Raw genomic sequence first — 13,597 nt, 5'->3', positions numbered from 1 at the left:
CATACCTTGTAAGGAATGTTCGCATACAAACGTTCCTAGAACGTTCCGAATGGTGTTTAACGTTCCTTCAACATTCAGAACACCCAGGGAATGTTCGCACGACATTGGATGCTACGTGGGTTCTGGTAAGAAGCTATTTTGAAGCATACGTCGATTGTCGAATCTCTTCACACTTAGCGTGCGACGCCGTCAAAGCTACTGGCGAGAGCATGAGGCTTGATCTGGTTGATCGTTTGCACGCGTGCTCGCGCTCACGACAGTAGCTTTGATAGGATTGCAGTATAGAGACACTGAACACACAAAAAATATTATTACGTTCTATAGTTTACAGATGTTTCTTTTCCTTCGGAAACGTCACGAGACTCAAAATTAGTCTCGCGACGTGTGACGTAAATATTGTGCTAAACTTTTGGTATGTTAAAATACCTGAGGGCTCATCCTAACGTTGGCTCATCCTCAGGGCTGTCACCTCAGGGCTCAGTGCTGTCACCTCAAAATACCTCAGGGCTGTCACTCCTGAGGGCTCACGCAGAAATATATGAGGAGCAATCCACCATCGTAAGATTTTAGGAAGAAAGCACGATAATTGAAACGCCAAACGAAATTTGAAATTTGCTCTAAGCTTTGTGCTTTTATTGTTTGATCGTTTGTTTTTTTCCCGAAACCGAATGTGAATTTTAAACCGCCGACCGAAGTTTCGATTTCTGGATTGTTTCGGACGCGTCAGCTGTCAACACTGACGACAGATGTAAATCCAAAATGGCTGCCGAAGTGCTAATTAAGAAGGGGAAAAGAGGAGCGGCTGCTTATTTTCAATCGGAATGTGCGAGAACGACCAACCCGAAGCAGCTTAACGAGTTATTGGACATTATTCTGGATCCTCGAAAGCCCATCGACATATGGGACACGATAGACTGGTGCAAATGGCTCATGGCAGGGGGCAAGACGCCCGACGAATTCTCCCAGACAGGTGAGCGCTGCGTGGAATTTCAAATTTCCCATCGAATTTAGAGCCGATTTCTTCGCGTGCATGCTGCAAGGAACCTCTAGGGGCGTCTACTTATTATTTCTGTCAATTTCACAACGCCGTTCTCGACATGGCGGTGTGGTTGCGATACTGCTACGATCGTGCCAACCTTGCGATGCTTTTGATCGAGTCGCCAGTGATGATTCGTTTTTTCTCGCGCGTTTGTTCGTTTGCACTGTTCCGAAACAACTTGGACAATATGAACAAGCTAGATATAATCGTGTGACTTGTCTCTAAGCCGTTCCAACGTCTCTTGCCGCAGTTTGCGCGCAACGAGCCCACGTATACACATTGGGGAACGTTCCTACGTTGCGTCACTTGCGCAGCGCTGTTTTTTAAGAGTTGTCAACTGCAATGAATGAACATCGACCTCAGTTTACACTCGGATTCGGAAGCGGTAGCGATCAGCTGTCGGAGTCTGCAGTTTGTTCGGAATTCGGGGTGAAATCGAGCCCTCGTCCGAAGCCCTCCCGAGTGTTGGGGCCCTTGTTTACCGATTCATTCATATGTTTGAGAGACCAGCACGAAATTAGAGAGCCGTTAATATGCGGCATCAGAGCCAGCGGTCGGAAATTTGTCACAGCACATCAACATCAGCGGCGTTCCGTTCGCTCAGTTTGTGACTCTTTCCGCAAACGCCCGAACATACGGACTCGTCGATCTCTCGTGTGAACGGAGGTGTGGCGATACCGTGGCTCGGGTGGGAAGTGTGTGGGAGCTTCGTTTTGAGCGTCGCGCTATTTCGCTTCGCGTAGCCCGAGTAAAAATGGTGAAAGTCGACTTTCTTTTCAATGTCTTGCATGCGAGGTTGGCACGTAGCGTCCGGGAGTAGCCCCCGTTGGGCCCTGCGACGGCCACGTAACAATCGTTGTTGACAGATAACCGTAACGCGATTCGCGGATTCATGTGCACGGGACAGTTTTTGCGTAAACATAAAAACGCGCTTCAAAGAATTCAGTCGTCCGACATATTGCAAGTACCTGCTAGGTGCTTTTTTATTCATCCCAATAATAATAATAATAATTTGGGTTGTGGGAATATTTAGACAGCATGTAGTTGGTCAGCCATTTCAAAGATGCGACGAGTCACTCGCTGTAGATGAGCAATTTAGCCAGTGCACTACAGCCGCTGCCCTGGGGTCTTTAACGTTCACCACGCAGTAGTGATGCACGACCGCACACCTGTACGATGCTCATTCAGATCGAAACGGGCAGGGGTGGGGATTGAGCCCAGGATCTCTGGGTTTTGCAGCGTGAGCTTTCACTCCATATGCTCCGAGCTGGTTTGCACTAGCCCACTCGGCCACCGATCCCCCTTATTCATCCCAAGAAGTATAAAATGTCTGTCTTCTTAATCACACAGCCAACTTGGCCCAAGGGTTGCGTTGCCATTTGTTCTCCTGTCTGTATTTACATTTTGTGCACCTTCATCATGTCTACTTGAATGTTGTTCCTCTTCCTTTTTAAAAGAACTCGGGAATTCAAGCAGACTTTCATACAACGATGAGAGCCTCCAGAAACGGCATGAAACCACTGTACTGTTGTAAAATGAAATGACTATGCAACATTGAAGTAGGCCACTGCATACATTTTCCATTAAAAATTCACTATCGCGAACAATATGAGCGGGAACCTAAGAGCACGTGGCTTTCGATACATGCTGCGCCACCTTGAGGCTGATAAAACTGTGGAGTGGAGAGGGGCTGCAAGAGTGTGCGCTTACTTTGATGTGCATGCATGCATGTATCAAAAGCCACGCACTCCAGCATTCCCGCTTGTACTGTTCACAATACTTAAGGCTCTGTTATACTCTGACGTCGAGTGTAGCAAACACGACGTAGCGCAGCTGACACCAATACTGATTGGTCGCAGGTATTGAGTACCTGCTCACCGGCTAGTGAAAGGCCCACATTCTGCGCTACGCTATGTTCGCTGTGCTCAACATTAGAGTATAAGAGAGTCCTTAGGGTGACTAATCATAGAGTTATTATAACGTACGCTAGAGGTTCATCTGGCACTAGTGTGCTGTTGCAAAGTGAAGTAGACAGCAACCAGTCGGCAATTGACTTCCAGTAATGCATTTCTACGGGGAAAAGCGTGTGCATTATTTCCCTGCACTTGATTTAAAGAGCAAATATTGCAAACTATAATGTAGTAAATGGCTAAACACATTTCTGAATCATGTAAATTAAACTATTGGTCATTTACAGTCTTTTTATTTTGAATTTGTGGCATTAAACACAGTGCTAAAACAGCTTTATACATGCATTTATCTGCACTGTCGGACACTGGTAGCGCAAACAAGGCAATGGCACTTGCCTCTGCTGCGTTGTGCGAGGACAGCGAAGCAGATGTTAGTTGCATTATTTTTCCACGGGGTGCGGTATTGTCGATGCTAAGAAGCGTCGATGGTACCACGCTGCGTTTGTCGATTGCAAACCGAAACTTAAAAACCCGTCGAAGTTGTGCTGTTTTTTAGAAAGCTGTAAAATGCAGCGCATGCCTTCTATCGCACTCAAGTTTATTTGTTTAGTGTTTTTCGATGATGCTCAGCAAGTTTCCGAATGAAACCATGTCCTTAAACTCAATATTTAAAAAATTAAATATGTGAAAATAATTAACAACTTAAATATGAAAAGTAGACTGGTTGCTGTCAGCTTCATTTTGCATCCCGGAAGTTGCATAGACACTAGCACCAGTTGAACCTCTAACATACGTTAAAATAACCCCATGTGACGGACATCCCGTTTTGGCTAGGACAGTCCCGTTTTAGAGTGTATACTTGCCCTTCCGTCTTTTTGTCTGAATAAAGCCAAATGTCCCATTTTCTTGGGAACTTACTTGCGAAATCAGTACCAAGCAATTGGAAGAAAAAATATGCTTACTCATGTCAGTGTAGAAGAATAAACATAGTATAGAAATGTTATCTCCAGTAGAGTATGATTTTTAGCTTTTTCTGTGGCTCCACTTACCAATAAGTTTCATTCACACAGACGTGTGTATGGGGCACTTTTCTTTATTACAAAATGTGTGCATGCTTAGGCTTTGGAAAATGGGTGAGAAAGGTGCTTGTGTAGTCAGCTACTCAACGAAAGGCAGCAGAAGAGTGTGTTTTCACACTGAATGAAATATTAGCAGAACCTATCTTTCTTTCTTGTGCCCCCTTGTGCCAGTTAGAGCCCGACAATAAAGGAAACATATTTGTAACTTAAAATTTGATTTTCTCCTCAATACGACCGTCTGTCGATGACTGGCTGCTCTGGTCTTTCTTCGCTTTCCCTCAGTTGTCTGGAATGACGACTCAAAACTTGTAATATTTTACAAGTAATAAACTGTCTGTGGCTCATTTTCATTAATAAAACTACTAAAATACATAAAACATACTTGTTTTTTTTTACCTAAACACTAAAAATTTGTAGATGGAAATGAAGTTCAAATACATAATTGTGGGGGGAATGGAACCCCCCCCCCGATTGGCAACTCGTGGAGCTTCTAACCGGGCATGGTGCGAAGACGTCCACCTGATATTTGCCTCCACGTCCCTTTTGTGGGACCAGTGCGCAGGTACGACAATGCAACGACGTGTGGCCTGGTGTGGACGGCCAACTTTGTGGCGTACCGGTGCCGCACGTGCGGCATCTCGCCCTGCATGTCGCTGTGTGCCGAGTGCTTCCAGCAGGGCGACCACCAGGGCCACGACTTCAACATGTTCCGCAGCCAGGCGGGGGGGGCCTGCGACTGTGGAGACGGCAACGTCATGCGCGAGGACGGGTGAGTGCGCCCTCCCCCCCCCCCCCCCCCCCCCCCACCTTGTAGAAGAACAATGAGCAGTGGCATACACAACGTCTTTGATAGCTGAAGCCAACGATAACCGACGGCTGGCTGCTCAGAAAGAGGTTTCTTATGGTGTATTCGTGCGGCAGATCTTTTATCTCTAGAGAAAACCGAGTATGGGTCATAGAGCTGCAGGAGGAGGAGGCAGTTAAGAAAATCCAAGTGAGCGTTCGCACAATGGAGTTGCATGTAGTTGAGTCAGTGGAGTCTTCCTTTTCATGAGCATGTTTGTGACTTTCGGGGGTTCATCGGACAAATGGAAGGGAAAAGGAAGAGAAAGAAAAGGGCACCCCAGAGCTCATTACTGCCGACCCCAATCCTTCCCCAAAAGGACGCTTCGACGGAACGGCGAATATTCTGTAGGCCGGCGGCAGATTTTCCACGGCTGCCCGCGGGCTTGAGGGATCGGCGAACATCCATGACGTTGCACACGTGACCTCAGAACTCGACGACGCTTAATCCTCTACTGGAAGAATAGCTCCATCGTGCGAATATGCCACTATTTGGGGGTGATAAGGGAAGAAATTTCTAGGATGCAGACAAGCTTGGCCGACAAAGCTGACAAATGCATGGGGACGGATGGCGTCTGCTACAGTGAACGGTCCCCATTTTCTCGTTGAAAAATTTTGGAAAGTCGCTTATAACTTTTTAATTGGATAGCAGTAAGCTCTGAAGCTTCAGCATCTGGTCCGGACCGCTTGCGATACATTGGGAGAAGACTGAGTTTTCGGCAGCGCACAGTTTATTCCTGCAATGAAAAAAACACCTTAAATGTTTCTTTTTGTACCCTGTAGTCTTGTAGCGCCAAATAGCCAGTCGGCCGTTTATCGGGCCATCTTCTTCTCGGTTTGCTGCATTTAGCGTGACTGTGTAACGTGGACGCAGGTTCTGCCACCGGCACGGCCCCAAGGCCCAGGAGGGCAAGCCCCCGGCGCCTCCCGACCTGCTCTGCGTGGCCGAGTCCATGATGCCTCGCGTCATCCTGCGGCTCATCCAGCACCTGAGGGAGCACAGCGACGCAGCCGATGCCGGTGAAGCCCTTTCCTCTTCTTAAAACGTCCCTCTGCTGGCTTCGGATCCCTACTGCCTCCTTTTTTTTCCTCAAGCCTTTTTTGTACTTGCTCTCGTTTGGCCTTGTCCTTATTTGCAGCTGTATTTGTTTCATTTGTTGTGTTTTGCCGTGGAATCTTTGCTATCCCCGCATTCTTCCTGTCCTAATGTAATGACTGCACACGGGAACCCTGCACAGACCCTGCTTGCTCGTGTTGGGGTTGGTCGCACCAGAGCAAGGCCATGGGACAGGGTGTCAGCAGCAGAACACAGGTGTTGGTTTGATGTAACAGCATCGTGCCATACAAGGTCTTTAGGGGGGAGGGGGGGGGAGGGAGGGGTACGTAAGGGGTGAGCTTGTGGTGACTGAAAGATATTTGATGTTTTAAAAGCAAAGCAATCTTTATCACCACAATTAGAAAATACTAGATGAAGGCGCTTGTCAGAAATGACCCTCCTGCTGTCAAGCTGGTCACCACTGTCTCGAGTTGTTCGGTCTGAGCTCGTGTCTTGTCTGTCCCTTTAGCATCACGCATGACACGCGGGGATGCATCACATCTGCGTGACTTGCCCCGCCAGACATGAGGCTGCCAAGCACTTTGGCGCTATGAGCTCACGCTCTCCCCCCTCTCCCTCTGCCGCGTAGGAACGGGGGCTGCGTAGTAGGGTAGGACCTGCGTAATAGTAGAATAACCTAGTACCTTAAAATCTCGGAAGGGTACCCACCCAAAATGAAGATATAAATGGTAAAAAAACACGACGTGGGCTGTCTTTAAGGATGAGACGGCAAAACTTGATGAAAAATTAACGATAAACACAGGGGCGCCCGCTACAAACCACGTTACATGGGAGCTTATACCGCAGATCGCTGACGCAGCAAATTTGCGTTTCACAACTCTATAAACACACAAGAATTTCCTGTGATCTCCTGTGTCACGCGAAAGGACACCGCAGACTGGATGCATCTTGTTTCACGGTGCGAGAAACACGCAGAAACTGGCTACAAACTTGCGTGCCATGCGAGCCGGTATCAGACGTGCAGATCGCAAACAAAAGACGCGAAACTCGCTACTAACTCGCTTGTTACACTTACCGGTACTGCAGATCACGCTGTGGATGTGATTCCCATATATCGCATGATGTTCAACGTGGCGTGGGACATCCATAACATTGCATGGGCAATATTTTTTTTATTCTTATGTTACGGATATTTAGCCAGATAAACGGGATGGGCAATCTCTCAAGGAAGGTAGCCCTTACAGGATTTTATGGGTTGCTCCAAGGCATTTCACGGTCGGATTGTATACTTGGCAGCATTTCAGAGAAAATTATGCAACTTCCTCCAAAGAATAGGTGCATAGATAAGGAAGTTCTTTAGACATTCACAGTTCCTTTGCCACGTGTCACATTGTATATCATTTTGATAGCAAGTGCTGCTCATTAAAAGAAAACATTCAAGTGCTATTGCACCTTCATTACATTTTATGGTATGCTAGGCGATTTCTTTTTTGTGAGTATCCTTGACTATGTGGCCTGGTTTGCTTGCTCAGTATGAACTGCAACGAAACCTTAGTTGAGATAGTGGGGAAAATAAAACATTGCCAACACCAAAGCTTAAGCTGCAGAAAGAGCGCCTTTCTGCTTCTATGCTAGCCTCAGTAATGCTTTCTTTTGCACCACCTTGGTGTAAAGGCTTTGCCTCGGTTTGTTTCGGGCAAGCCAGTCGTAGTCTCTGCTGGCCTTTTGTTCTTTGTGATGCTTTTTTTTTAGCCGTTGATTATCTTAAGGCACCTGCTGTCATTATGCCGCAATTTGTTTTATGGTTTAGAGACAAAAGAAAATATTACTAATTTCATTTGCTGCCTTTAATGTATAAGCTTCACCTGCCCACTCGTGAGGGTCCCTTGTGTTGTGCATTTCCAATGCTGCCATTGTTTCGTTGTACCGCTTGATCCCTCTCCTGGCATGACTCCAAAAATGGGTTGTTTGGGAATAAATAAGCAAATGTGAAGGCTTTTATGTTCACGCTGTGGACATGAGCTTGCGGGGAGATACATGGCTGAACCCTTGAAATTCGGTGGCGGTTTGTGCCACATAGTTGGAATTTTAGTGCCAACATTTAACCTCTGCATAATATGCGAAAAATTGATGTTGGGCCTTCTAATAGTAATACCGTTGGTGAAAACGACTCAATGGGGTGCTGTGCAGCGAATGTGGACCAGAAAGCGGTACAGAAGGCCGACGGCTTCCTCACCATGCTTCACCAGCTGAGTGAGATGGGGGCTGTGATGCGCCAGGTGATGACCAACGCCCTCACCAACCCCCTCAGCTACAGGATCCTCACGGGACCGGCAGCCCGTGAGTTGCAACATCTTTGGCCGACGTCACTAAGGTGCCAATCAGCTGCTTATAAGGTGCCAATCAGTTGCCGGTAAGGTACCATTCAGTGTCTGTTCAGCATGGTTGCACAATTGTGCAATGTATACCGGTAAGCGTCAGTTATTTCGGATTAAATAGATTGTGTAAACAATGATCGGTAAATAGTTTGACAATTTAAACTCATCTGGAAAAGTCAAATTTTCAAAAAAAGGTAATTGCTTTTTATTTTTAAGCATAATATGCAGGCTTCTTACTTTTCTCTGCCTCTGCGCCTGTGCCGGAAAGGAAGAAAGAACTGCTGTATTTGGACGGTTCGCAGTCGCCTTGTGAAAAGCACTTACCGGAGGCTGCGAAGAAAGAGTCATTTCTTTTGGTGGATTTGGAGCGACATATTCAAAGGAGATCTTATCAAAATCCTAGAAACTCTTGTGAACCCTGTGTCGTCTGGAAAAGTCTGATAAAGAAGACAGATCGTAACTTGAGTATGTATTTGCTATCATAAATTATTCTTTCTGTTTTATTTAACTTCACCAATGTGCTCACGTTGAACTAAGTATAAATTGCAAGTTTGGTTTTTTTTGCATTTTATTTTCTCGGGCAAATAATTTTATTTTCGTTTACGAAAATTTTAAACATACCGAGCGAGACCTCAAACAACCCCCAAAACAGCACGTGAGAGCTCAGAAGCATCAAAAGATTCTAAATCTTAGAACCAGTGTTAACAAAAACTAAAAAAATAAAAATAAATGCAATTTTATTTTCTTAATTTTTGTAGATTAGATTTTAAAAGTGTGGGTTGTTTGTTTGGCTCAAAAATATTTTTTTGTGTCATGCCCGTAGCCTGCCGTAGTTTCCCCGAAACTCGACATGTGCACGTCCGTTCTCTGCAGTGGAGACTGAGGATGAGGCCAAGGCCAACTTCATCCGCCAGAACAACGAGCGCTATGAGGAGGCCAAGCGCAAGCTCAAGAACTGGGAGAGCCCACCCGAGTACCAAGGTGCGCTTCTGCCTCCATTCTTTCTTCTTTCTTTTATTTTTTCTCTCTCTTTCTTTTACTGTCTCATCTCTGCTCAGGAGTTCACCTCATGCACTTTTCAGTCTTTGTGTTATTGCTGTCGGCTTTGTGAGGAATTCACAAAGCTGTGTAACCAGTCCAGTTCACTGCTTTTTCTAGTACTACTAGTTCAGTGTAAGCAGCTTTTCTTTTTCTTTTTTATTGTGAGAAATGGAAGGATATTATTTTACCCTCGGAATGTATAGTAGGAAAATCTAGGTCAGAACCGTTATTATGTCCTATCTTTCACATTATGTACAGCTTGCTGATGGTCTAGCGACACTTTTTGCCTTGCAGTGGATTTTTACAAGATGTTCACTGAAGGTGAGAGAGGTCGACAGCATGTCCTTCCAGTGTATAGCTACTGCGCATTAACATTTTAAAGAAATCCCTCTAACCACCAACTAATATGTTTTTATTTTCGGCTCCAGAGTTTATGTTAATTTCATAAAGTAGCTGTTTGGTACCCCTGCCTGGTTTCATTCGTAATTATGTTAACATTTCACATTGCTCACAAAAGTGTGTATGTTATCACAACTTACACTCATTCTTTTAAATGCACTCTATTATACTGTCGTGACTATGGTCGCAATTGGAGCTAAGTTCTCGTAAAAGCCAAAAATTGTTCCTAACCTTTGCTTGCAGCAGCATTTTGCTCCAGCTGCTGCTTCTCATCAGTGCATGGCTGTACTGTGGAAAAGTGCACTTGTCTGCATGTGAGGCAACGTGAAGCCATGGATCTATTCTTGTTTACTATTTTGTTCACTTTTTATACATTCTGTTCTTTCTATACATTCTGAGATTTTACAACTTAAATCCTTTCAGTTTTCACAGAGAGCAAAATAAGCAGGAGCAAGCTTCTAATGAACCACGTTGGCACAATAGATTGTTCAACATTTGCAACCTTGCTAACCATTGCTTACCCGTAATGGTGAACAATGGTGAGGTACACAGATTCCAGCTGGGCATTGCTAGGTGCCCTGAATCTCAATAGATACTGGTTTGGTCATTCCACTACAAGCTAAATAAGGGGTCCAAGCAGAGGCAGACTTTGAATAGGTTAGAATCACCCACCATTAGCCCAAACCGCCTGCACTGGCAACAATGATGGTTGTACCCACAAATGCTTCCGAATATGCTCGGCTGTTCACAATTACCACTGTGGTGTATTTCAAAAATGGCACCGGCACCTTATTAGACTGTGGACGTGAAGTGTTCTGTGTGTACCCATAGTCCGCAAACATCTATTTGAGTGTGGCAGAGCTGTTCATCTGCACGTATGTGTGGCACCCCACTTCGTGCAGAGTGTGCTGCATTTGTCTCCTCACCTTGTCGTGCAGAGATCACGGCCCTGCAGCCCAACCTCGTCCACAACAGCTTCCTGGAGGAACTGGTCTTCTGGATGGTCAAGTTCGAGTTTCCCCAGAAGCTGGTCTGCTTTCTGCTCAATATGCTGCCAGACACCGACTACAAGGTACTATGTGTAACGAGACGAGAGTGGGCACGTACAGGGTGCAGCAAGCTTTAGGTTGACGAAACTTTAAATTATGCAGAATTATGCAAAATGACAGTTCAGATGTCGCTCATCAGCAAGGACGGCCAACTCACTGAACTATATACTTTGTGTTGTCCTAATTTGGCAAACAATGAATGACCTTTTGAACCAATGAGAGGGACAAAGGTAAGCACATAAAAGCTTTTGGCAGGAGGAGAGCACCCCGAAACTCTGATTGGCTCGCTGGGGCCATGTATTTTGCTGTTTACCAAGTTATGGCGAAACGAGATAATAGTGAAGTGTGTATTCAGTGAGAAGTTCAGAGTTCAGGGAAAGCTCCCCCCACCTCTTTCCACTTTAGCAGAGCGATCGCTGGAGAAGAAGTGGCCTCCTCTCCTGCATTCGCTCTGCTAAAGTAGAAAAAAGTGGGAGAGCTTCCCCTGAATTCTTAACCTGTCACCAGCTACAGTAGACTCTCACTTGAGCAAACTTCAAGGGACCCAAGGAAAACTTTACTGGAAGTTCACTAAATTGAATATATTCACTAGAATACGGAAAAGCATAGGGTACAGCACACATAGAGTTTAAAGTGTAAAAGGCAATTTATAGAGTCGTGTACATCGATATATACAAAGTGCATAACCGTTACATTGCTGCCTTTCTCATTTTGAAAAAAATATTTAATTTTCATTTGCACCGGCGTTCTTAAAGCGCATGAAGTAACAAAGCTGTCCAGAGAGTCTACATTTTTTTGCTCTTCCTCTGGCACAGTTTGTTGCTGTGATGAAGCCATACCGCCGCGGCATCGTCCTCTGGCCTGAAATACCCCGTGCGGAGTCGTTTCCTGTTGGGTTTGAATGCAGTTTCTCCTTCAGGCTTCGACCTTTGCTTCACTATCGTTGACAACATCGATAGTGGAATCCCATAGTCCTTTGCAACGTCCACTTGCCTTTGACCGTCGTGCAGGTGCTGAAGGATTTTGAGCTTGTCTGATGGAGACAAGCGCTTCCGTTTTATCATACTCATTAGGAAAGTGGGCGCACAAACTGCCGTCCTGCCGTTGTTACCCAAAACTAAGATGGCCGAACGGAACCGATGACGAAGAAAAAACAGACACACCACGTGGTTCGTTTTCGTCTACCGCACCGCCGTTTTGGCTCGGTGGCGCTGTAAACGCCAGCAATGATACGCCGCCGCTGCAGAGGGGGCAGCAGCAGGGCGGCGGGCATCGGCTACGCCAGCACTACAGAGCACAAAACTTTGTTGAACTGATTGCAAAAATAATCCTGGGTCCACTGATCAAGGCCGTTAAACCGAAATATTCGCTATTCTGAAATTATTTTTTTGTTTAACTGAAACATTTTTGCATAAAATGCATAGCAAAATTGCCCAGGATTTTTTTATAGTATGTTATTCTGAAATATTTGTTAAACCGACGTTCGCTCAAGTGAGAGTTTACTGTATAGTCTTTTACACACGGGCTCGTGTCAGGAATGTATATATAAAATATGCTTTCTGTCACTTTTTGAGTAACAACCAGACCAATGTGCGCTTGTTACATGCATGGGCACCGCTTTGGTTTGACCTAGGAGGTGAGCTCATTATACAGCTACAGAGCTCTTGTGCTAATATGGGTATTGGTAATTATTTTGTCGCTGCTTCTGCTTTCGGGGACGACTGCGACTCTAGCCCTTCCTCAAAAGCCCCTCGGTGCCCCTGCAGGAGTCCTTCACGCAGACCTTTGTGCAACACTACAGCCGCATCAGCCAGATGCTGACCCAGTCGGTGGACTCGGAGACGCTCTCGAACCGGGTGGTGCACGTGAGTGTGCAGCTCTTCTCCAACGAGGCCCTGTCCCTGCGCATGACTCAGCGTGCCCACCTGCTGCACGTCATGGTCATCAGCCTCAAGGCCATGATGTCCCTCATCCTGCACCAGAGCACCCTGCAAGGCAAGGCCACCTTTGCCCACACTCCTACGGCACCTGGACCGTGTCTCCAGCAGCTCTGCGTCCTCTACGTGTACACGCGTATATAATCTGCTCCGCGTGCTGTACCTCATATGCGTTAAAGTGACCCCGTAGCAACGACAGAATGTCTCCTTCTTTTATGGGCGACAGCATTTGGCTATGTGCCTGCTTTCCGTCGGTGTAGACTGCGTGGCATTCACGCGAGAATGGAAAATCAGACAATGGTATCTGTATCCGATTTACCGGTATCAGTGTTATTAGTGGGTCTTTTAACCATATGAACATGTTTCATTACAAGTGACAGGGATATCTGCAGTTAACCAATGGGGTTACGAGGATCTGAAGATAATTTTGGTAGTAAGAGGCGCAACAATAGGCTAGGTAAATGGCCTCATTTCCGATGCCACACTTTTTGTCTGTAAGCAAGCCAAGGACAGGAGATTTCTCTCATCGTTGGTTTCGGATCCCGTCCTCTTTCCTCACAAGTCATTTTATGATAGTCATTTTATTGGGAAGAGGTTTGTATCACATGTCACTTGAGAGCGAGACCAAATCCTCCCTCTCCTCCCTGCTTCCCGCAGACCCTGGGAAGAACTTCCACTCTGTGGTGAACTGTGGGCACCGCATTGCCAAGGACCACTGCTACTGGCCCCTGGTGAGCGACCTGAACAACATCCTCACCCACCGGCCTGTCGCCCTCGAGTTCCTCAACGACCGGCGGCTGCTCGACATGTGGTTCTCCCTCATCGCCATGTTCCAAGGTCCGTGTCCCCAACGTCCTCTTCTTCC

The 13,597-nt window shown here is 46.1% G+C and overlaps 1 protein-coding gene across 1 annotated transcript in view; it reads left to right on the top strand.

Annotated features, from left to right (window-relative positions):
- Nucleotides 1-741: 741 nt before the first annotated feature.
- The window catches only part of LOC8035393 (E3 ubiquitin-protein ligase ubr3), a 77,313-nt gene continuing 64,457 nt past the window's right edge, over nucleotides 742-13,597 (top strand). Inside the window, exons 1-8 of the mRNA XM_029990160.4 lie at nucleotides 742-970; nucleotides 4,584-4,797; nucleotides 5,746-5,891; nucleotides 8,119-8,268; nucleotides 9,180-9,287; nucleotides 10,685-10,818; nucleotides 12,562-12,790; nucleotides 13,390-13,569. Coding sequence (XP_029846020.3) covers nucleotides 760-970; nucleotides 4,584-4,797; nucleotides 5,746-5,891; nucleotides 8,119-8,268; nucleotides 9,180-9,287; nucleotides 10,685-10,818; nucleotides 12,562-12,790; nucleotides 13,390-13,569 — 1,372 coding nt within the window. The 5' untranslated portion in view covers nucleotides 742-759. The remainder of the gene's footprint in view (nucleotides 971-4,583; nucleotides 4,798-5,745; nucleotides 5,892-8,118; nucleotides 8,269-9,179; nucleotides 9,288-10,684; nucleotides 10,819-12,561; nucleotides 12,791-13,389; nucleotides 13,570-13,597) is intronic.

Source organism: Ixodes scapularis, unplaced genomic scaffold, assembly GCF_016920785.2.
Source record: "Ixodes scapularis isolate PalLabHiFi unplaced genomic scaffold, ASM1692078v2 PGA_scaffold5__190_contigs__length_132052651, whole genome shotgun sequence".
NCBI classification, from domain to species: domain Eukaryota; kingdom Metazoa; phylum Arthropoda; class Arachnida; order Ixodida; family Ixodidae; genus Ixodes; species Ixodes scapularis.
The sequence above is the reverse complement of the archived record's forward strand: the minus strand, read 5'-3'. Positions and strand labels throughout refer to the sequence as shown.